Below are 25,478 nucleotides of genomic sequence, written 5' to 3'. Positions count from 1 at the left end.
CACAGGGCAGGGAAAGACTGCACAATGAAAAAGAAAACAGTGCATTTTAGACCACTGTGAAAGAGGACCTAGGAAATCACTCTCAAAAGATGGACAAAGAAACTACTATCCCAATGAGTAAACAAGACCATTAAAAATTAATGAGGGGACCAGTTCACTTAGTTTACAGCCCTTTCGTTAGTATCTACTATGTGTATGTTACAAGGAAGACTAGCACAGGTAAGAATTTTATATTACATGCCCCAAAGAGCATGGACTTCCACAAACTTAGAATATACAAGACCAGGGATAGGGGAACCCACATAGAACAGAAAACAAGTTATTGCCATTTAAGGATTAATCTAAATTCTTATTCCATTATGTCAGATCAATCCTAAGCAGTGTGGATGATTTATTTTCGTGTGGTGTGCAAAGAACCTGGTGATCTGCTGCTGCAGCAACAATGCACACTCCTGGAGCCTGGGCTGCCTACAAAACAGGCGATAAAGGCTGTGAGGTTAAGATGGAGCGTGCACATCCCGCCTGAAATGCAAAGCCGCGACCATAAGTGGATAAGCGCTCTGGGGATTTATTTCTGTTTCGGTGAGTTTTAGTAAACCAGTTATGGGAAGAGGCTCTAGTATCAGCTGTGGCTTATGTCCCTAAGCCTCACTCACTGACCTTTAAGAGTCTAACTTCCAAATTTAAATGGCCATCGTCAAGTAGTCTAGGCTCCAAATTTAGAGATCAAGAGGCTAATTTTGGATGGCATTTTTAGGTTGAGGGGGCTGGTTGATCAAACCCTTTTAAAGCTCCTTTCTACTCCACTCAGTGTTTAGAGAGAACAGATGAGAGGCACTAAGATAAGCAATCATATAGCTTATGTGACCCATGTTAAGGGCCAAGAGCTATGAAATCCACCAGTTTGTTAAAGAAATATCATAGCTGACAGAGAGGCAAAGGGGATATTGAACTCGCTGGCTGTGAGGGAGGTGTGTACATCCTGAAATTTCTTTTCCATAACTACACTGAGAATGTTAAAAATGCAATACAGGATTCTTCTTGGCAGAGAGGGTGCTGTAGACAGGTCAAAGGGCTCCTGAAACCCAGTGCTTCCAAATCTCTCTCCCTAGTGCAAATGGAGACATCTCTACTCTCCCCTAGGTCCAGGGTGAGCTTTTGTGTTGCTAATTCAACCACCTGCTTCCCAGCGGGACCCTAGAAACCATCCCCAATGTGTAAGACATTTTTAAAGCTTTCTAAAGGGGGTGATGCACCACAGTATCTCCTCCTCTGTAACATCAAGCATTTATAAAACACTTCCCTGTCAAGGAGAGCTCTGACCAGTCATCTTTCTGTTGGAAAACAATTTCAAGTTCCTACACCTTCAGTTACTCACGGATGGGATTCTAAGTAATAAAGTCAAATATCTTCTTTCTGCATCAGCTTGCTACAAGGGGCAGTAATCTCTAACTCTGAGGTAGCACAGCCATACAGCAATGAGTCTCCTTGGAATTTATCCTTTGATCCCATAGAACTATCCCCTTTTAAATTGCTAATTACCTGGCTAAAGCATTGAGTTAGAATTTAATCATCTTTTCTCCCAGAATTATTGGTCACCCAGGTAATAGGGAGAGAGTATATCACTACTGCAGAACCACCGGGATAATTTGTCTGAGAAAGCATGGCAACTAAAAAAGGAAACACACAAGCAAGAACTAGAGCCCGCACAACACAAATCATAACGTATCTTTGGTATCTCGTTAGAAATCATGTTAATATTCTCCCATCTCCTTGAAGCTTAGGTTGGAAACGTGTACTGTTTTATGTTAGTGCTCATTTCACTCTTCCTAATATATGACAAGTCTGTAGTGTTTTTTATGTCTGTGACATACCTCTAATCTTCCAGAACACACAGTAAAACAATGCTTTCCTTAAGAAGTGAGGCAGGGTGACTGACATTTGCATGAGTACCTGTGCTCCCCGGCTCACCCCACTATAATTACTACCTTCGATCTCAGCGAAGAAAAGTCGGCAAAGGGAAGCGAGAGGAGTCAAGAGAGACACTGGTGGGCACCAGAGTGTCGCAGGATACACTGGCAGGTAAGTCACTATATTATTTGCTTTTTAGCATCTCATGACTCTTGTGGTTGACCAGGCAAAGTAGGGGAGGAGAGACAAAGGACAACGTGTTGGTTTAGCACATATGTCATACTGAAGTGGCTTTTTTTTTTTAAGTTTTCAAATTTTCCACCTGGCTTTTTAAGAGCAGGAGTTATTTCATGGTGATTTTCCAGCAGGCTTTTCTGAGGTAGATAAAACACGAACAGTAAGTAGTCTGACTGAATGCAGAGGGTAGCGAAAGCCTGTGTGGGTAGGATTAGTTTGAAAGAAATGTCAGTGGTGAAAGCTGAGCCTGTCATATACAACACTACAGAAAAGAGGGACAGGGTCAAGGCTGTCTGCCATCTAGACAGGGCTTTTAGAATTTAACAGGTGGGAGATAGGCTCATCTGGCTAGTAAAGAACAGAGCTGTGGGAACAATACAGAGCAAGAGAAGAGCCTTGGTTAGTGCAAGCTAATCAAGACAAGGCAGATAACAGCAAGAAATAGGTATCCCTCAGGGACTTAGTGATCAAGAAGGAACATACACTACAATATCTTAAGAGTCTAAAAGCAACCAACAGGCCTGAAGTTTTAAACTGCCTTCTGTTGTCGGCTATGTTTGGATACAGAACAAGTTTTGCCTCCTTCCTGAGGCCTCTCGTTTGTACACAGCTATTGCAATTGAATTAAGCATGCCAGGGAAAACCAAACCCCAACTAAATAATCAGTGACATGGATTTTGAACTCCTTTTTCTGCCCATTTGAGTTGGTGATGAACAGGCTGGTCTGGCTGAGACCCAGCAAGGTTAATACTCCCAGCTGGGGCCCTTCTTTCTGGAGAATCACCATTGTCGTCACAGGCAGATGCTCTACTTTTAAATGAACATGCCATCGTAGGCCAAATGTTAGTAGTTAAACACCATCGTCACAGAAACACACAAAGCTATAGTCAAGTTCACAAACACAGCTGGTGGATAAGAAACTCTTAATGAAGGAAAGAAACTTGCTATTGGCTCCAAGTCACTCATCACGACTTCCGAAACACTTAGACTGAGATGGTTTTATAGGAGAGAGAATAAAATAATAATTATTGGCCTCAGTTTCTCTCCCCGGTCTATGAATAAACATTTGTCAGAACACCCACTAGAACAAGAGGACAATTACACATAGTGTTCTCGTGAGTTGATGTAGACTCTCTGAGGGCTGCTGCTCTGATGACGGCTGTCGGGGCTCCCGTCATGGTGGCACATCTTACTGTAAAGGGGGTACATCTGCTGAATCCCGTCTTCCCCCACCGGATTCTCTGCTTCATAGTCAAATCTCCTGCTATTGAGTCCATTCTGGAAATGCAAACATTGCTTACATTAGCAGAGCAGCTGTTCGCCTTTCTCTAGCACTTTGGTAAAAACAGGCAAGAATAGAATTCATTACAGTCTGTGTCTCTGATTCATTACCCCACGAGCTATTCAATGGCAAGGTAAAGTTCAACAACTTATCATTTTCCAGTCATTTGTTACGTACAATACCTGAAGAAGAGTGATGGCAGCTCTTAAATAGAAAATTGTGACTAATGGGAACTGTAGTCAGTTTCAGGTTTCAAAATTTGGAATTGGTATCGGCTAAGGTAAACTGGAGAAAAACAAGGCTGTGAACTTCAGGAGTCCCTCGGCAAGGCTCAAGCTCGGCAGGAGTACATGAGACATACAGAGGATTAAATCAAACAACCAAAACAAAACCAAAAGAAACCTCGGGATTCAGCACTGGGGAATCAAGGAAAAGACACAGCGAAATGAACTGGTATTTGACCGTGTGCCTGATACAACTGAGACTAAGAAACGCTGTCAAAAATATCCTTGTCTTGATCTTTTTTCCTTGCTGGACCTTGGGTCACAGTTGACACTATAAAATGAACCCCCTGATGCTCTGTGGTGTCTCTGATACTGACTCATCTGCCTGATTATTCATCTCATAAAACTTGATTACTTCTAAGAGGGACAAGCAACTCAAGGACTTTACAAAACCATACTACAGATGCTCAAATAGCAGAATGATGAATAAAGTGAAATTTCATGGAAATCAGATGATATTTTAACAAGCAGCGTGGCCACCAGCTATGCCTAGGCTGACCCCCACAACAGGCCCGCGTTACTTACAGAGCGCTGGAGACCGCCAGCCTTTCTTTCTTCGAACTGAATCTGCAAAGGCAAGTGTTCAGTCTGGAGGAAGAAGACAGAAAAAGACATGCACTTTAAAGCACCAAGTACATGATAAAACAGATCAACGAAGACCACGGAGACTCCTATGTTTAAAAGAGCCGATCATCTCTTGTTAAAGGTCTGCCAACTAAGCAAAACATTCCCGATGAGGATGGGAAAAGCAACTTCATTTTTTGAGAGCTTGTCTCTCTCTCTCTCTCTCCTGGCTCCAGGCTTCTTCTGGAAGGAAGAAAATAGACAGAACATCTGCTGCAGAAGCTCTCATGCAAACTTGTTTACATCTTACTTGAGCGAGGACTCGGCACAGAAGGTCTCTCGCCTTCTCTCAGCGGAAGAGTCTGAGATTTTGAATCTGCTAAAAGTAGTTTGGGTGAAATGAAAGGTTATTTTTTACTTTTATCTATAGATGTATATACGGTCACGTTTTCCTTCGTGCTGTTACTCCCTGGCCCTCAAACCCACACAGATCACGAAGAGGAAGAACCTTTCTCAGCTTCCCTTTAGTTTACAAACGCATATCACAATTGTGTGGTTATTGGCTTGTCACCTTCACTAGATCGAGGGTGCTGGTTGGAGTATTTTAGAAACATTATCTCATGTAATCTTTTTAATTCTGTAAAACCGATGTCTGTATTTTATAGACGACTAAAACTGAGGCTCTGAGTGGTTAAGTAAGATGTCTCCAGTCACGTAGCTGGGAAGTGGTGGTTTGTGGTTCAAACAGGGCTGTGTCTGATTCCTAATCCTGTATTATTACATCTCCTGCTTCCAGCTCAGTGCCTGGAAAATAGATGTTCAATAAACATAATAAAAGAAGGCCGGAGAGTCTCAGCATGTAGACACACCTATCAACATGCTCTCCATTTTACTGCCTTTGCTTATGTGTCCTTTTGGTCTGGAAGGTCGGTCCCTGAGTCTCTGGCAGTTGAAATGCTACCCATCCATCTCAGCCTGACTACAGTCATTTTTTCCCCAGAAGGCCTTTCCACATTGCCCATCAAAGTTAATTTCTTTACTCCCAGCTTTCCTGTTGTTCTTGTTTATGCCTCTATTATAGCCCACAGCATGATCTATCTGTTTTATAGTTCCTAATGTCTGTATCTTTCAAGCCCAGTAAACAGTGAGCCTTTCTTGGCCATCCTCCTCCATCCCCATACCCTAGCCTGAGGTTCTGCGATAGTAATAAGTCAGTAGTTAACTAATGAATTTATTGAAATCTAAATTATCAATTCTTCATATCCCATGTTAGTGTCATCCAAATAATTCTTCATATCCCATGTTAGTGTCATCCAAATTATAAACTATCTGTGACAAATTCATTCCCCCTATTGTATTCTGCATGATTCTATGGTGCTTTCCACATGACCACTTGATACTGACAGTACCCACCGGTACAAGTCCAAGGCCGGGCCAGCTTCATGGACGTGTGACCAGACGCACAGGACCTGGTGCTCAGAAGGGTCCCACTTTGGGGTTTAATGCTCTGTGGTTGCATCTCCGATTTCTTAATTTTATTGTGAATTTGTGTTTTGTAAGGGGTATAATGGGACAATGGAACATTCTTCAGGGACTTGCAGCCTCAGTTCAAGGGTGTCCTGCCTCCTGCCGCCTGTCTTCGATTTGGTTCTTGGTCACCATTCCCCCATCCTGGTGTCCCAGGCCCCCCTGGCCTTCCCCTCCCTGCCCTCGTCCAGTGACTACAGCTGCCCTCTGCCCGGGCAGGGCCCCGACCTGATACAGGGGAGGTTGGGGTCAGGGGTGCACACCCTGAACATCATGGCACAGCTGGCAGATGTCTGGGGGACACATCTCAGTGAGGGTGAGCCTCCCTCTCACCCCTGATCTAGGGACCCAGTATTGCCATCTTGATATTCTTAATTTTTAAACAAGGGGCCCTGCATTTTCACTTTGCACAGAGCCTCATAATTATGTAGCTGGTCCTGGTCCAAGGAAAACAGACTCAGAAAAAAAAATACCCAAAATTAAAATTAGCATTTTCTTTTGTTTCTTTGCTGTGTAAGATTATTCCTGTTGCTGTTCCCCTTCCCTTAATATAGGTAACTGATGAATGATGTTACGTCACTGTCTAATTTGACGAGAGGCAGGCCAGTGAGAAGCTTCTCTGTAGAAAGAGCAAGTGTCCTTCTCCCCACTGGTGGCAGTGTGGCAGAAGCAGGGGTGCAGGCAACACTAAAAGAAACCACATTCTAGAAATATGGTGATTACAACCTCAAGAGTTCAAGAGAAGACTTGGTTGGGCTATGTGCTATTCTATATTTATACTATAAAATTCCAAATGGTAAATTTAATGACCAGAAAATAAATTCTCATTCGCACTTTCCTGAACACTCTAGGTAAAATTTGCATTTGATCATTATCAACGAAACACAGTAACAAGCTTTGAGTCCTTAGAAGCCAGTATTCATGGAGGACACAATGGATGATGCAGCAACATGAGTAACAACACAACCAGTATTAAATCAATAGTGTTGGGGAATTATAGAGGCAGGAAAATCTATTTCATTTCAACACAAAGAGATTTTAAAGAGCCATGGCTTTGCGAGTAATAACTCTAAGAGACATAAAATTAGCCAAAAGTGGTACATTTGACAATAAAGGACAAGAAGAGAGAGTTCCTAGACCTGAACTGGAAGAAATGGTGCCTGGAGACTATGAACAGTCTTCACGTGCACTGACTGGACAATAAGCAAATACCTAAGTTCCTCTTCTCCATCCAATATATAACCTTCATCTATAACCACTGTACCTCACATGAGCTCATGAATTTTGTAACACAGTATTTATTCAAATTGTTTACACAGGAGCCCCATATACTCTAGGGACGGCCGTGCATTAGGGATTAGGGGCTACGGAAAAGAATGCTGTGCTTGCCTCTGCACTGTGTGGCCATCTGTACTGTGTGGCCACAAGATACACAAGGAACTTAATTTTATCTAGCAGTGGGTGGGTACATGTGCTCTCTTTCTGCTAGTCCATAAACTACCTGAAGTGTTGCATATTCTGATTTTTAAAAAAACTTAATGACCACAGTATGCAGAAAAGTGTCTTGCATAATACCTCACTTGTTTGGTGCCTAATATATAGGTACTGAATTAACATATAATACTTCGACGGATACACAGCGTATATTATTCTACTATCTTTGCATTTTTTTTCCTAGAAAGTTTTGGGCTGCTCTGAATCTCTAATACATATTTCAATTTCCCTATTTATGGGGACGATCTTGCAGCAATTTCTTTTGAGCTACAACCCATATTCACTTACCTGACTTACCAAAGTCACGTACACTTTCATTCCTGGCTTCCAAGGTGCTAACAACACTAGCTTTTCAAGTTTTATTATATGTTATCTTAAATATTTTACCTTCTCTGACTCACATAAATAAACCAAAACCTTTATTCTTTAATATGTATTATATCTTAACCTGTTTCCATTTAGACAATATTTTAAAATCCCATAAACAGAGCTTTTGAAGTTGTTAAGGTTTATTTTCAGTGATGACAGAACCAAGATTTGAAGTTGCTATTGTCCATGAGGTCTACAGTAACTCTGGATACTCTGCTTGATCTGGCAATAGAAAAACTTCAAATGAGAGTTCCATTTGGATCCATTATCCCCACTACCAAATTTGAGTCCTTTTGGTCTTCTATTTTGCTTCATAATTTCATCCTCAAAATGTTCTGTACTTCCTTCCTTGGAACCAAGTCTCCCTTATGCCCCAACTCTGTCATTGTGATTTATAAACCTTAAACATTGTTCTTTTTAAACACATTCTCCTACCTTCCCAAACTTTTCCCTAACATGTTCCCTCTAATTCCAAGACCAAATGGCATCTGTCTCTTCCAGAATTTTCTTAAGCCTTGAGAAAGCAAGATGCCTTTTAACTACTGCAAATCGCTCCCACATCTACAAGAACTTCCACGTCATTCTCTTATCTTTCAACTCTCTTGCTCTCTTACTTTATTTTGCCATGAATTCCTTCCTCCTGGCATACAAACATGTTAAAGCATCTGTCATCTTAAGAGAGAAATGAAAAGATAATATTTATTAAAACCTCAATTTCTTAAATTCTAAAAGGTCCTTAACTTACCTCTTAAAACCTCAGCTTAACAAGATACTTATATCTCATTACCTGCTGAAGGACCATCCATCTTCCCTCAGTTTCTAAGGTTGTAAGTGAAGACATACTAAACACCCTATACCCTCACACCTAGCATGTAATTGGTCTCTCCTCCACTGCTGCCTTCCCAATTCAAGCATTTGCTAAGCTTCCCCGTCACACGCTTGGGTAATTTTTCATTGCCACTTATAGCACACCAGACATAACCAAATATTTTAATGTGCACTCACTATTTTTTATGGAACCAGAGAACCTTAGAGTATAAATTATATGAAGAATGCATGAATAATGACTAAATTACTTAATTACTTTGATTCTACCTAAAATCTTGGCCAGTCTCTTAGAAATGGAGCAAATTACTACACATTGCCCTCTTATGCCTGTGAAGAAACTCTGAATCCTTGATAATACAATATTTTGTATGACTCTTTCCTTTTTTTTTTTTTTTTTTTGGTGAGGAAGATCAGCGCTGAGCTAACATCCGATGCCAATCATCCTCTTTTTTTTGCTGAGGAAGATTGGCCCTGGACTAACATCCGTGCCCATCTTCCTCTACTTTATAGGGGATGCCGCCTACAGCACGGTTTGACAAGCGGTGCCTCGGTGCGTGCCCGGGATCTGAACCTGTGAACCCCGGGCGGCCAAGGTGGAGCACGTGCACTTAACCACTGCACCACCGGGCTGGCCCCTGATTCTTTGCTTTTTAGTTTGCTTCTTTTTGTGTTTTTGTTATTCTCTCAATTCCACTGGTGACAACGGGAATCATGTCCCTTTTTCTCCTCCTGTATCAGAATTTCAGGTTAATACCTATGAATCATGTTGAAATTACTTTCCACTGGACTCTAAATAGAGAAGTTTCTGGAATTTCTGGGTCACAGGACACCCAGTCATTTTCTCTGAGCTGAGTTCTTGCCCCACGACCTTCAGTATTCTTCTGGTCTATTTTATACAATATTCACATCTGTCAGCATTTTCTCTTTCTTCCCATTATGCCCCCATAAGGCATTTTAAAGGGTTTCATCCCATTGACATATCTTGTTCCAATGCTTCTTCCTTATACTGACAAGTGATACATTTTTACTTCCGCTTCCAGTCATGATGGGGAACCTATACCAGACTTGTTGTCCTGCCATAAATTACTAGAAATCTACACAAAATATATGAAACAACAGTTTTCAGACACTGGACAACTGTGCTGCAAAGGACTGGGATCTCAGAGAATGGGAACACACACACACACGCACACATACACCACGTACACACAGTGATCCTCTGATGGCCCTGATTTTTCTGCTGATTCAGAAAGAGGAAAACCCAAGAAGAGCACAGGGTCTTACTGAGCTGAGGAAACAGAGTTCAGGATTCCAGCAAGCTGAGGTGGCTGTAATCTGTAGGACAGGGTATTAAAGAGAAGGACAATTCTCACTGAACATGTGAGACACTCAGTAGAGCCCAGGGTCATGCGTTAGGAGTAAGGTTAAAGTAGCTCTAGAGGATAGACTATTCCAGAACTAGCCTAACAAAGCTTAAAAAGAAACTTCCAGATATCAAGTTGACCTTAAAGTAAATTAACTGACTGCCAGAAAAATAAACCAATTCTTATCAAGGAATGATAGAAAAATTCTAATAATTGACAATATAACATTCATAATGTCCAGCACCCAATTAAAATGTACTGAACAAGAAAAAAAAAAGGCAGGAAAAAAATAAGTCAATAGAAACAAACCTTGAAATGACAAATACGATGGAATCAGTAGACAAGAATTTTAAAACAGCTATTATAAATATGTCTAAGGATATAAAGGAAAATATGAACATAATATGCAAATTGAAAACTGTGAAAAAGAACCAAAGAGAACTTTTAGAAATGAAAAAATATAATATGTGAAATAAAAAAGTCACTGCATGGCCTTAATAGACACTGCAAAAGAAGAGATCAGTGCACTTGAAGACAGAAACTATCCATACAAAGAGCAGAAGGGAAAAGGCTGAAAATAAATTGAAGATAGCCTTAGTGATCTGTGGAATATTATCAAGAAATCTACCATTTGTGTAATTGGAATCACAAAGGGAAGAAAAGACAGGAAAAAATATTTGAAGAATTGTTAAAATTTTCCAAATTCGATGAAAAATATAAACCTAGAATTCTAAGCTCAATGAACCCCAAGAAGGGAAAACATAAAGAAAACTACTCCAACACATTTCAAAATCCAATTGCTGAAAACCAATAATAAAGAAAATCCAAGATGTAGCCAGAGGAAAAAATAAGATACAGCACATATAGGGAAATAAAAATAAGATACAGTACATATAGGGAAATAAAAATAAGATACAGCACATATAGGGAAATAAAAATAAGATACAGCACATATAGGGAAATAAAAATAAGATACAGTACATATAGGGAAATAAAAATAAGAATTATCACCGGCTCCTCATCAGAAAAAACTGAAGGCCAGGAAATAATGAAGCTACAGCTTTAAAGTACTGAATGAAAAAACAAAGTCAAACTAGAATTCTATATCCCACAAAAATATTCAAAAATGAAGGTGAAATAAAGAAATTTTCAGACAAATGAAAGCTCAGTGAAGTTGTTGTCAGCAGACCGATACCATAAATAATGTTGCGGGAAAGTTCTTCAGGTTGAGGAAAACTTATTCCAAAGAAAACCTCATCAACTTTTTAAATTTTTAACAAAGATACATTACAGTCTAAAACATAAATAAAATGTATAAGAATAATAAGGAAGGCAGGGAGGAAATTGAAGTATATATTGAAGTTCTTACATGATACATGAGGTAGTATAATGTTATATTAAGGCAGATAGGGCTAAGTTAAAAATGCACATACTAAACCCCAGAGAGATCACTAAAAAAGGAGAACAAAGAGGCATAGTTAATAATTCAATACAGGAGATAAAAAATACTAAAAATACTCAGTTAATGTAAAGGAAGGCAAGAAAAGAGGAGGAAAGGAACACAGAATTGAGGGGGCAATAGAAAACAAAATACAAGATGGTGAACTTAACCCCAAATATAGCAATAAATATATTAAATAAGAACAGACTAAACATAGCAATTAAAGTCAGGGATTTTCAGACTGGGTTTACCCAGTCTTTTTGAAAAGCAATACTCAACTAGATGTTATCTATGTGAAATCCATTTTAAATATAAAGATATAGTTGGGTTAAAAGTGAGAGGATGGAATACATGTACCCTGAAAACATGAATCACAAAAAAATGGTTAAAAACTGGAGCAGCTATATTAATATCAGACAAAATGAGTTCATGACAAGCAAAATTACCAGAGATGAAGAACTGTTCATAATGATAAAAGGATCAACTTATCAAGATGACATGACGTAACAATTCTAAATGTGTATGTACCCAATAAGAGAGCTACAAAAACACATGAATAACTGACAAAACTGAAAGGAGAAATAGACACACTCACAATTATAGTTGGAAATAACACTCCTGTCTCAGTAACTGATAGATATGTAAACTGAAAATCATTATGTATAAAGACTTAATACTATCAATCAACATGACCTAATTGACACTTATAGAACACTACACCCAGCAACAGCAAAACAACTATTTGTTTCAGTGCACATGGAACATTCAGTAAGACAGACTATATGCCAGGCAATAACAGAAATCTCAATACATTTAAAAGGATTGAAATCTCACAGATATATTTTCTAATCATAACAGAATTAGTGAGAAAGTGATAACAAAAACATATTTGAAAAACTGCAAAACATTTGGAAATTAAACAACATACTTCTAAATAACTCAATGGCCAAAGAAGAAATAATAAGGGAAGCTAGAAAATATTTTGAATTGAATGATAATGAAGTCATAACATATCAAACTTTGCAGGATTTCAAAGAAGTGCTTAAAGAAAAATTTATAGCTATAAATTCTTGTATTAGAAAAGAAGAAAGGTCTCAAATTAATGATCTAAGATTCTTCTTTAGGAAGCTGAAAAAAGAAAAGCAAATTAAATCTAAAGGAAGTAGAAAGAAAGACATAATAAAGAGTGAAAAAATCAGTCAATAAATAATGGACAAACATTGAACAAAATTAATGAAATCAAAAGCTGGTTCTTTGAAAAGATTAATACAATTGGAAAACCCCAGTAAGAAAAAAAGAGAAACACACACCAATACCAAAAAAAAAAAAAAGGTGACATTACGACTGATCCCAGAAAAGTTGGAAGCATAAAAAAGATGTTATGAACAGTTTGGTGCCAGTTAATTTTGACAACCGAGATGAAATGGACAGATGTCCTGAAAGACATGATGAAAATCCTTTCCACAGAGAAACTCCAGGCCCAGATGGAATCACTAGTAAATTCTATCAAACATTGAAAGGACTAATACTCTTAAATTCTTTCCGCAAATGAGAGAAAAGAGAACACTTTATAACTCCTTTTATGAGATTAGCATCACTCTGATATCAAAACCAGACAAGGATATTACAAAAACGGAAAATTAAAGATTTTTACTCATAATATCCCAAAACCTTAAACCAAAACAGTCCTCAACAGTTGAATGAATAAACAAATTATGGTATCTTCATAAAATGGGATGCTACACAGTTATTCATGCAACAATATGGATCTCAAAAGCATTATGCTAAGCAAAAGGAACTGGAGACAAAAGAGTACACTGTGATTCCCTTTAGGTGAAGTTCTTTTAAAAAGGCCTAACTAATATATTGTGATAGAATCACCTTAGTAGTTGCCTGAGGCAGGAGCTTGGGGGTGGGGGGCAGGAGAGGAGTGGTGGTGGCAGAGGACCTGTATGAAATTTTTCAGACAACAGAAATGTTCTTGATTGGGGTAGTGGTTACATCAATGCACACGTTTGGCAAAGCTTATCAAATTGCAAACTTAAAATGGTGCAAAGTACTATGTAAATTATACCACAATTAAGTTGAGTTTTAACAAAACTATACCTTTCCATTTCATCATTTGGAGAAGCACGCATGGGGAGGTGAAGTAGGATGCGAAGTCAATGACCATCTGGAACCCGGCATGATACACGTACATAGTAAACCCTCAATAAATGCTTTATAGCAGATTGTCCTTGATGCAGTTTCTTGGCTATAGAATCCAACTGTCTGTGTTCTAGTGACTGAGTTCCTAATCTATAGAGATGACTTTACCACACTAAAGGAGTAACACATAAAGAAATGCCTACCGTACATAATTCACCAAGTATGGACTCCTCCAGGCATAGGGATATTACATTCCTATCTAGTAAGTACCTCTCTGAAAGAAGTTATAAAACATTACTAAAACTGTGAACCAAAGGTCAATTTTCCCTTCCACTTTTTTAATAGTTGTGAGAGTAGCTGGCCGTGTCGCATGAGTAACAACTATAAAGATGGTGTTCTAATCAAGTAAAATTTACAATATTAATTAGGCACTTGCTTAATGAGATACACAATTGTTACTGTTCTCCAAGTTAATTACCCATAAGGGTAAGCTATTCACATGAATGTCTCTTATTATTCTAGCAGACCCTTGGCATTCACAGATTTAACATTGCTGGTTTTAACCATTTATAAGTGAGTTTAAAAAGGTTATGACAGGTTGTAATTTGTAATTTTATTGACACACAACTTTGAATCAAGACCTAGGAGGTTTTTGTGACGGGTTAATCATTTAGCTAGTTAATGAGCTTAGCAACCACTCAATATCCATCTTTCAATGTGTTTCTGTTATTCTCAACTCTTATATATGAGTTTTATAAAAGATAGGGGTATTTAGGAATGTACAGTTTCTCAAAAGCCTGTGAAGTATCCTCTATGAATGTCAAGGGAGGGACTATATTATTAATCAACCTTTTTCTTTTAAATTTAGAAATGTTTCCTTATTATTTTTTAGTTAATCCTTAGTTCTCTGGTATCTACAATCAGTCATGACGAATGCAGATTGCCACTACACATTAGACTGGTTGAATATATAAAGTCTGTCTGGCTCTTATTCCCCAAGACTTGAGATTTATTTGCTTACAACTCCTCTTTCCCAGTGTCTGAGAAGTGAGGTTCACTTCTGTGTTCTGTCCATGCATCCTATCCTATAAATCCTTTTCTGTTAATCCCTAAGCGGCTGACAAGGAGGTTTCCCCCAAGCCTCACCTGGTGCATCACGGAGCAGATGCTCAGTGAACGCTTGCTGACATAGTATCCGTGCACAGGATCTGTTCTGACTCCCACTCTTAGTCAGGGATCCCCACCGAGGCCTTGGGAGCTGGAGTATGTTGGGAAACCTGTGACACTTGGACTAGAAACCTTGGTGTCTGAATTCCTAACTGTAAGGAACAGGGCAGAATTAGATCTGAATTGGTTCATGAGAAGGGAGTGAACACCATGAAAATAGGTTCTAGATCCTTGCTAGTCAGGAATCTTGTAAAGACTGGAGGAGAGGGTCTAGGTTAAAGGAGGCAAGACAGGGCACAGAAGTTGGCTCAATAATGCCCACAGGGTTAAAACAGACATCATGAGGCTCACCTTAGGCAAAAGAACAACTGCAGCTTGTAAGGACTGACAGATTCTTCTCCTACTCCCTGCCTCTTAAGGTAGGCGTTGTACAAGATGCTTTAGATGTGCTCATATCCTTATACTATCTGCTTGAGGTAACGTTACCTTTGTTCTCATAATAAAGACAACGAAGCTGACACTTAGAGGGATAATGCAATGTTCCCAAGTTCATAGAGCTAAGATTCAAACTCATGTTTATGTAATTCTGAAGTCTGTGTCTTAAACCATCACACAGGACTGCCTATCTTGAGTATATCCAGTCTTTTCCTAATTTAACTGCACAAGGGGATTGAAAAGCAGGGAGAAATGAGCATCTGAGAGGGGAGAGGGCATAAATCTGAGGGGAAAGACTGGTGACACTCAGTACTTGCCAGCTTTGCCACCTACTCTGAGATATCTTCATCTGAACTGGCCAAAGAGCAGCTACGCCTTAAGTTACTTCACCTCCTGATTGGGCTCCAGCCTCGACTAAAGGAAAACAAAGGCAAGGCTTTTCTTTTTTTTTTTTTTTTAATTTTTATTTATTTATTTTTTTCCCCCAAAGCGCCAGTAGATAGTTGTATGTCATAGCTGCACAGCCTTCTAGTTGCTGTATGTGGGACGTGGCCTCAGCATGGCTGGAGAAGCGGCACGTCGGTGCGCGACCGGGATCCGAACCCGGGCCGCCAGCAGCGGAGCGCGCGCACTTAACAGCTAAGCCATGGGGCCGGCCCAAGGCAAGGCTTTTCTTTTTTTTTTCTTTTTTTTTTTTTTACTGCAGTAACATTGGTTTATAGCATTATATAAATTTCAGGTGTACATCATATTTTGATTTCTGTATAGATTACATCATGTTCACCACCCAAAGACTAATTACAATCCATCACCACATACATGTGCTTCATCATCCCTTTCGCCCTCCTCCGTCCCTCCTTCCCCTCTGGTAACCACCAATCCAATCTCTGTCTCTAAGTGATTGTTTGTTGTTGCTGCTGTTGTTGTTTTGGTGAGCAAGATTAGCCCTGAGCTAACATCTGTTGCCAATCCTCCTCATTTTTGCTGAGGGAGATTGGCCCTGGGCTAATATCCATGCCCATCTTCTTCTACTTGACATGTGAGACGCCTGCCACAGCAAGGCTCAATAAGGGGTGCTTATCCAAACCTGCGAACCCCAGGCTACTGAAGCGGAGTGCACAAACCTAACCACTACACCGCCGGGCCAGCCCTTGTTTGTGTGTTTTTATCTTCTACTTATGAGTGAGATTGTATGGTATTTGACTTTCTCCCTCTGACTTGTTTCACTTAGCGTAATACCCCCAAGGTACATCCATGTTGTCACAAATGGCTGGATTTCATCGTTTCTTATGGCTGAGTAGTATTTCACTGCGTATATATACCAAATCTTCTTATCATTCGTCCCTTGAGGGGCACCTAGGTTGCTTCCAATTCTTGGCTATTGTGAATAATGCTGCAATGAACATAGGGGTGCACGTATCTTCACACATTTGTGTTTTCATGTTCTTTGGATAAATATCCAGCAGTAGAATAGCTGGATCATATGGTAGTTCTATTCTTTATTTTTTGAGGTATCTCCATACTGTTTGCCATAGTGGCTGCACCAGTTTGTACTCCCACCAGCAGAGTATGAGAGTTCCCTTCTCTCCACATCCTCTCCAACACTTGTTGTTTCCTGTCTTAATTACAGCCATTCTGACAAGAGTGAGGTGATATCTCATTGTAGTTTTGATTTGCATTTCCCCAATAGTTAATGATATTGAACATCTTTTCATGTGCCTGTTGGCCATCTGTATATCTTCTTTGGAGAAATGTCTGTTCAGATCTTTTGCCCATTTTTTAACTGAGTTGTTAGTTTTTTTGTTGTTGAAATGTATGAGTTCTTTATATGTTTTGGATATTAACCCCTTATCAGATATATGGTTTGCAAATATCTTCTCCCAGTTGTTGTTAAGTTGTCTTTTCGTTTTGTTGATTGTTTCCTTTGCTGTGCAGAAGATTTTAGCTTGATGTAGTCCCATTCGTTTATTTTTTCTATTGTTTCCCTTGCCTGGTCAGACATAGTACTTGAAAATATGTTGCTTAGATGGATGATGAAGAGTGTACTGCCTATGTTTTCTTCCAGAAGTTCCATGGTTTCAGGTCTTACATTCAAGTTTTTAATCCATTTTGAGTTAATTTTTGTGTATGGTGTAAGACAATGGCCTACTTTCATTCTTTTGCATATGGCTGTCCAGTTTTCCCAACACGATTTATTGAAGAGACTTTCATTTTCCATTGTATGTTGTTGGCTCTCTTGTCGAAAATTAGCAGTCTGTAGATGTGTGGGTTTATTTCTGGGCTCTTGATTCTGTTCTATTGATCTGCATGTCTGTTTTTGTGCCAGTACCATGCTGTTTTGGTTACTATAGCTTTGTAGGATATTTTGAAATCAGGGAGTGTGATACCTCCAGCTTTGTTCTTTTTTCTCAGGATTCCTTTGGCTATTCTGGGTCTTTTGTTGTTCCATATAAATTTTAGGATTCTTTGTTCTATTTCTGTGAAAAATGTTGGTGGGACTTTGATGGGGATTGCATTGGGTAAATGAAGAAATGAAAGAAGAAATCAAAAAATACCTGGAGACAAATGAAAATGAAAATACGACATGCCAGAATTTATGGGATACAGCAAAAGTGGTTCTAAGAGGGAAGTTTATAGCAATACAGGCCTATCTCAACAAACAAGAAAAATCTCAAATAAACAATCTAACAGTGCACCTAAAGGAATTGGAAAAAGAAGAAAAAACAAAGCCCCAAATCAGTAGAAGCACGGAAATAATAAAAATCAGAGCAGAAATAAATGAAATAGAGACTAAAAAAACGATAGAAAAAAATCAATGAAACCAAGAGCTGGTTCTTTGAAACGATAAACAAAATTGATAAACCTTTAGCTAGAATCACCAAGAAATAAAGAGAGAAAACTCAAAGAAATAAAATCAGAAATGAAAGAGGAGAAATTACAATGGACACTTCAGAAATACAAATATAAGAGAATACTACAGAAAGCTATATGCCAAGAAATTGGATAACCTAGAAGAAATGGATAAATTCTTAGAATCATACAACCTTCCAAAACTGAATCAAGAAGAAACAGAGAATTTGAATAGACCAATCACCAGTAAGGAGATCGAAACAGTAATAAAAAACCTCCCAAAATATAAAAGTTCAGGACCAGACAGCTTCCCTGGTGAATTCTACCAAACATTCAAAGAAGACTTAATACCTATCCTTTTCACACTCTTCCAAAAAATTGAAGAGGAGGGGAAGCTTCCTAACTCATTCTACGGAGCCAACATTACCCTGACACCAAAACCAGACAAGGACAACACAAAAAAATAAAATTATAGGCCAATATCACTGACGAACATTGATGTAAAAATCCTCAACAAAATACTAGCAAATCGAATACTACAATACATTAAAAATGCCATACACCATGATCAAGTGGTATTTATTCCAGGGATGTAGGGATGGTTCAACATCCACAAATCAATCAACATGATACACCACATTAATAAAATGAAGAATAAAAATCACATGATCATCTCAGTAGATGCAGAGAAAGCATTAGACAAGATACAGCATCGATTTGTGATAAAAACTCTGAATAAAATGGGTCTAGAAGGAAAGCACCTCAACATAATAAAGACCATATATGACAAATCCCCAGCTACTATCATTCTCAATGGTGAAAATTTGAAAGCTATCCCTCTAAGAACAGGAACCAGACAAGGATTCCCACTCTCACCATTCGTATTTAACACAGTATTGGAATTCCTAGCCAGAGCAATCCGGCAAGTAAAAGAAATAAAAGGGATCCAGATTGGAAAGAAAGAAGCAAAACTGTCACTATTTACAGATGACATGATTTTATATATAGAAAACCCTAAAGAATCCACCATAAAACTTCTAGAAATGATAAATGAATATAACAAAGTTGCAGGATACAAAACCAACAAACAAAAATCAGTTGCGTTTCTATACACTAACAAAAACGAAGCAGCAGAAAGAGAAATTAAGAATACAATCCCATCTACAATTGCAACAAAAAGAATAAAATACCTAGGAATAAACTTAACCAAAGAGGTAAAAGATCTGTACACTGAAAACTATAAAACATTATTGAAAGCAACTGAAGAAGACCCAAAGAAATGGAAAGATATTCCACGCTCTTGGATTGGAAGAATTAACGTAGTTAAGATGCCTATACTTCTTAAAGCAATCTACAGATTCAAGGCAAGGCTTTTCTTGAGCAAGTTGAGCCTCAGTGTTTTTCTCTGACCCAGCCCAGGGCTGAACACATAATGGTCATTTGCTGTTGGATAATACTTAAAAAAAATCAATTTAAAGGGTATTTTTCCCTCCTGTTTTATTGTTTGTTTACACCCAGCAGTGATATAGTTAGTACCTTAAAATGCAATGCCCAGTCTCCTAATTTATAATATTAAAGATTGCAATGAGGCAGTTACAAGCAGAAATGACTACAGAATGTCCTCAATGCAAACTTTTCAAATGTAGGCTTAAATCACGGTTTATTTATAAGACAGAAGAATGTTAGATATTTTATCCTACGAGGTAACATTGGATTTTTCTCAAGTCACCACAGAATTACAATAGCCTAGTTGTTGCTGAAAATGTTGTCTTACCCCAAGGGGGACAGTGCTCCTTCCTGTCACTGGTAAATGAAATTTATTACTTCTACTGAGTATACATTCTAGATTTTAATTTTTCAAAGTGAAATTGGATATGACACATTTTAATGAAATTTCTTGTCTTGGTTTCGGTATCACTTAATCCTTACATTAAAATAACACAAGAAGGGGATACCTCACCTAAATTGTAATATGTATGCAAAGCAAAGTACCTAATTAAAGCAGACAGAGGATAAAGGTGATAGAAAATTATTTGCAGGCAAACTAGATACCCATATACAATACTAAGATGTCCCCAAACATAAATCCTACCCATTTCCAGGGCACAAATGAAACGATTATGCATTCATATGCGCTATTTTCCATAACTAACAAATACCTGCACATTTTAACACCAGAATGCTGTGCTGTCCTTGTCACAGTGGGCATCTTTGCTCTTCAACCCCTTGTCCTAATGCTGTACCAGATTACCCACTCAGTCCACTTCATCTCCAAAACTGACCAGAAGGTAAATCTTCAATGCAGAGCTGTTAATGTAATTTGATCCACACACCCAAACACCCTCAAAAAAGATATTAACTGCCTCTTCTGTATCAGGCACAGCACTGTACCCCAAGCCACTATGTGCAAAAATATTATTCAATATACTACCATATATGACCTTGTGAAAAGATGTGTTCTCGGAGAAAATATGACAAAAATCATCCCATTTCTGGCTTAGTTGTTGTAATGGTCAAAATTCTACATGCTAAAATAAGAACCAAACTCTAATTCCTCTCTAGAAATTATTAATATGGACCTTCCCAAATCTCATATTTAACCCAGCATCTAAGTTCCTTAACTCATAACACTGGAAAAAGATATTCCGGTAAGAACTTCTATGTGGTTAATAATTTACATTATTCTTAAAGAAAAAGATAAAAAAAAAAAACCTAAAAAATGCCTCCTAAAATCTTTAACACTAAACGTATTTCAGATGGTGAAACAAAAGGCAATATACTAAATGTAGAACACCACTACCCTTATGTTCTTTCCTATTGAAAGGTGAGATAATACCAACAATCTACTTTTTCTATTGAGGATGTAACTAAAAGGTAGAAAATGAATATGGAAAGGTCTTTATCCATTTACTTAATGGTTACTATCCCATAAACCACCTAAGGAATTCCTTGAACATATTTAGTTAATAATTACATGTACTTTTCTTTGGGGTCTTAAATTTAATTGAATGGTCTTTTTCACCATTTTCCTGAAGGGAAAAAAGAAAATATAGATGACGTATACTATTTCTCCTTCTGAAGGAAGATAACCTAATAAGGGTAAAGTAGGTGAGACAGAAAGAGAAATCACCTGCTCTGGAAAGCTAATATTAACCTTCAGAGACACCAATTTTGTAAATATAAACCCCAAAGTAGGCAGTTTTGTTTGAATTAGAGACATAAGTGGAACCCATTTGGCATTTCCTTGCATCCAGCAACTAAAGTCTTAAGCGACCTGCATGAAGGCACCTCGGGCTGGAATCGAGCTCATGAGTCAAGCACAGCCAGAACGCGTCAGTGATCGGAATGAAGGTTCAGAGCATCAGCGGTTTGAGGAGGAAAGTGAAGCAGATGACACAAAAGGAGGAGAATCCCTCCAGGGGAGATACGTTGCTTAGCTAATAAAATGAGTCAAAGATCTTTTTTATATCTTCAATTTACCCTACAGTGTCAGTATTGAAAGTTTACATAGTGATATGCTCTTATTAGATGCTACTTTTCTATGAGGCAAGAAACACTGGTTACTAAAACTAAACAACAGTTCAAATAGCATTTTAGCTTTATGCACACATAATTTAAATGGCCAAACAGAGCTTGGGTATTTTCTATTAGCCACTAGAACCGGCTAACAACTATAAATAACAACAGGTCATCTACTTAGTCTGGGATTCATAAATGCCACTGCAAGATAACATTCCTTTACTTGATGGTGACAGGAGTCAGTCACTCTGCTATGACACCAGCATTTCCATTATATAAAACAAAGAACTAAATGCAGACTTTGGGGGCAACAGTAGAGAGAGTAAATAAAATTTAAAAAATATCAACTCAAAAGTATTTACATTAATTAAATACTAACAGTATTTAAGGTGACACAAGTTATCTACTCCCTGCCCCTGCCGGAATGGTCCTAGGCTAAGGACAACCCTGGCTGGAATTGATCACACCTAGAGAGGCTTCCTTAGGAGCCATCAGAAGTGCTGCTGAATCGCTGTGGCGGCCTGGGGTTCACCGGTTCGGATCCCGGGCGTGCACCGATTCACTGCTTGGCAAGCCATGCTGTGGCGGCGTCCCATATAAAGTGGAGTAAGATGGGCACGAATGTTAGCCCAGGGCCAGTCTTCCTCAGCAAAAACAGAGGAGGATTGGAAGATGTTAGCACACGGCTGATCTCCTCACAAAAAAAAAAAGAAGTGCTGCTGTAGCCATAGCAGCCCTTTCCTCAGTCCCATGCAGTTAGCCAGCGCAGACAGTGTTTCTGAGAAGTGCCATCATGTTTGGGATATCTGGCTTGAGATCTGATGGGATTTTTTTTGTTCTGCTTTCTATGAGAACTGAGCTCTACAGAGGTGAACTTAAGTCTTCTCTAAATAGACCAGAAATTAATAGTCTGTCCTGTGAAATAACCTCATCATTAGCAATACTCTACTAATGGGGATGCAAAAGAACTTATGGGCCCCTGCTCTCCAGTATTTACAACATTGTTTCATGTGGCTTGTCTTCCAAACAGTTAAACAACAAAGCAAGGCAGTTTGAATGTAAGTTCCTTCAAAGTGGGAAGCCTATCTTCCACTTTTACTTTTTCTTTTCTATCATAGTATCCAGCACACTGAGTGCATATAACCACCTGTTGATCTGATCTGATTATATGCCCAAATCACTACAGGTCCACAATTTCTTATCTAAAACTTTTAGGAACAGACATGTTTTAGAGTTCAGAATTTTTCAGATTTGTAGAAATGTGATAGGTACATATTTCATATATTTATAAAACATCTCCAGCAGGCTCTGGTATAGAACTTGATAATCAAGCATATAAATATTTCTGCAGTGGAAAATGAATATTCACATTAAAGAAAGAAAGTAATGACTATATATAACCTCATGAGAGTCAGCAGTTTAGGTCAGATTTTGGTGCAAAATGAGTTAGGGAAAACTTCGGGTTTTTAGAGATTTTTAGAAATGTAGATAACAGATTGCGGACCTATAATACACATCACAGGAATGACAGGAGTCCAGGGGCTAGAGCAATCAAGATAAACTATGGAGAGGTGGAGGTTAAACAGTGTTAGTGAGGACCCAGACCTTATTTGTGGGATGGGAGGACTCACGAGAGCACACTGAGGTACTGGGCTAGGTGTGGTGGGGTCCAATCACGGAGTGCCAGACTGAGAGTGCCAAGCCTTCAGAGCCATCCAAATCCTCGGTTATGGGAGCAACATGGTGAAAGCAGGGCCTGAGAAATATTAATCTGATCGATGAGGATGATGATGATGATGGTGATGGTGAGGGTGGCTAGGCTGTCAGAGCACAGGAGAATCCAGGATTTGACCTTCAATAGTAGGGAGCAGAGAAGGGGAAATGAGAGAAGACAGAAAACACCAACAGACCCATAGACCTAAGTCAAGTCTGCAGATGCAAGCATGTACAAAAAGAGAGAATAAGAGGAAAAAAGAATAAACGTAGGCCATATACTTCATTAGAGGTTTATGGGACAGAAGATACATTTTTCTGTGAAAAGCATAGCAGTGTGGATAACAGCAGAGACGATTACTATAGACTGAGTCGAATCGTGAGAACGAACACACTCCGTTCAGGATAAAAGGACACAGATTTTTCAAAAGCACACCAAAAGGAGAAAGGAATACAGGCTCAAATGTAGGAGGGAGTGTATTATAGGGGCTGGCGAAGGGGGAAAATGATTGTTCTTGAAGAGAAGACAAAGACTGTAAAATCCCCAGGTGGTGAGTGAGCAGCTCATGTTACAGACATTGAACTAACTGTGAGATTGGGGAGGAGGAGGAGAAGGAATGAGGCTGCTATGCACCAAGAAGATGGGTAAGACCTTATGGGCCCCAATAAAAGATAAAGGCAAATCAAAGTTGAATCAAGGACTCCTGATTGAAAGGATCATGCATGACTACAGGTGAAAGACACAGAAGAGATGAAAGCTGCTCAAGGCAGAAAATGACAAGAGGCAACCCAACAGGAGGGGTTAAATGCTATCACACGGAGGAAAACACTGCTGCTCATGTGAAGATGAGGAGCAGCTGCAGGTTCAGAAACAGCCCTTCCTTGTTCACAGCGATGAAGCATGTTGCATTAAAGAAGAGTGGCATATGCACTTGGAAGAGGAGTCATGTTTTCCTAAGGGACCCCGAATGGGTAACACATCAAAGAGAGTGAGCACCATGTGTGTATTCAAGGAAAAGGCATAATGTTTGCTTTTGATCGTAGCCTGGTTTTTAAAAAAATATTGCATTTATGTAAGTTTCTTGGAGGAGAGGAGGGAATGAATGTACTCAATGTAAGTGGCTTCAAAAGCTGTAAAAATCTATCACTTTTCCTCCAAAGAAGCTCAGAGTGCTTTGCTAGAATTTCATTTTTAGTTCAAAAGGATTTGGGGAAACTCAGCAATATAGGTAGAACAGACAAGGGTTCTCAGAAAGACGTGTGCAGGATTTCACAGTAAGTCTAGGTGCTCAACTGTGTTCATGAAACAAATGAGGCCTCCGACCAATGTGGATGGTACACGGCAGATCAAAGAAACAGGCCAACAGGAAAAATACCTCCTAATAACCGTTTGTGGGTTGAGAATTCTCTAACCAATATCACGGCACCATTAAGGATGAAAGTTTTACTTCTTAGCATGTTCAATAATTGAACCTAAGGACTTACTTTAATTTTCTCCCTCTAAAATCAATTCTGAATATCTTATATTTAGTATGGTTTGGGGAAATACATTTTTTTTTTAAATAAGTACATAAAGAAGCTAGGTAATCCAAATTTCTTTTCTGTGAAGTAGAACCCAGGCTAACTTTAGACCCTTTAAATGTGTAGAAGTAGAAGGAAAGGATCTTGTTTTTATTTCCAACCTTCCTCATCTAGATTTAAACGTGTTTGTGACATTTCAAGCTCACGTTCATTTATGAATATGTATGTTAACTTAGCCTCATTTAGGCTTCTGCATCAAAGTGACAAGGACCCAGTACGACACACGATGTGCGCACATGCCTGAGTGTATGTGTAGCTGGGGTGGGGAACAATGGCAAGAGGCGCTAGAGGAAGGAAGGAAGAGGATCAGGGAAAGAAGCAGCTGCCGCACACACAAGGGAAAAAGATAAGCACCAAGATTATAGGGCTTACATGCTACTCGTAGAACCCACGGAGAAAAGTCATAAAAAATGGCAACTGTCCGAAAGAAAAAGGATGTGTACTAGTACAAAGACCTCAACTTATTTATTTTAAAATATCATTTTTGTTGAATCTGCATTCAGTTCGAAACAAGAAGAGACGTCTCAGAATATTTAGAGGATTAATGCCAGCAAAATGCCAGAATGTTTCCCTATTTTGTGAAATGCTGAGAAAAAATATCTACCTCAAGTACTTGGCTACAAATCTTTGCAACAGAACTTTAACAGGGCAAGCTGGATGATGAAGTGAGTTGTTCTGAGAAAATACATGTATTTCACATTGTAGTTGAACTTTTTTTTTAACTTACCAGGAGATGACATATATATACACACATATATATATAT

At 38.8% G+C, this 25,478-nt stretch overlaps 1 protein-coding gene across 1 annotated transcript in view; it reads right to left on the bottom strand.

The window, feature by feature from the left end:
• Window positions 1-1,138: 1,138 nt before the first annotated feature.
• Window positions 1,139-25,478, bottom strand: part of NECTIN3 (nectin cell adhesion molecule 3) — a 141,241-nt gene continuing 116,901 nt past the window's right edge. Inside the window, exons 8-9 of the mRNA XM_058555761.1 lie at window positions 4,240-4,302; window positions 1,139-3,426 (exon numbers count right to left, since the gene is read on the bottom strand). Coding sequence (XP_058411744.1) covers window positions 3,247-3,426; window positions 4,240-4,302 — 243 coding nt within the window. The 3' untranslated portion in view covers window positions 1,139-3,246. The remainder of the gene's footprint in view (window positions 3,427-4,239; window positions 4,303-25,478) is intronic.

The sequence above is a fragment of the Diceros bicornis genome, chromosome 15 (assembly GCF_020826845.1).
Source record: "Diceros bicornis minor isolate mBicDic1 chromosome 15, mDicBic1.mat.cur, whole genome shotgun sequence".
NCBI classification, from domain to species: Eukaryota; Metazoa; Chordata; class Mammalia; order Perissodactyla; family Rhinocerotidae; genus Diceros; species Diceros bicornis.
This window is presented reverse-complemented; position numbering and strand designations above follow the sequence as displayed.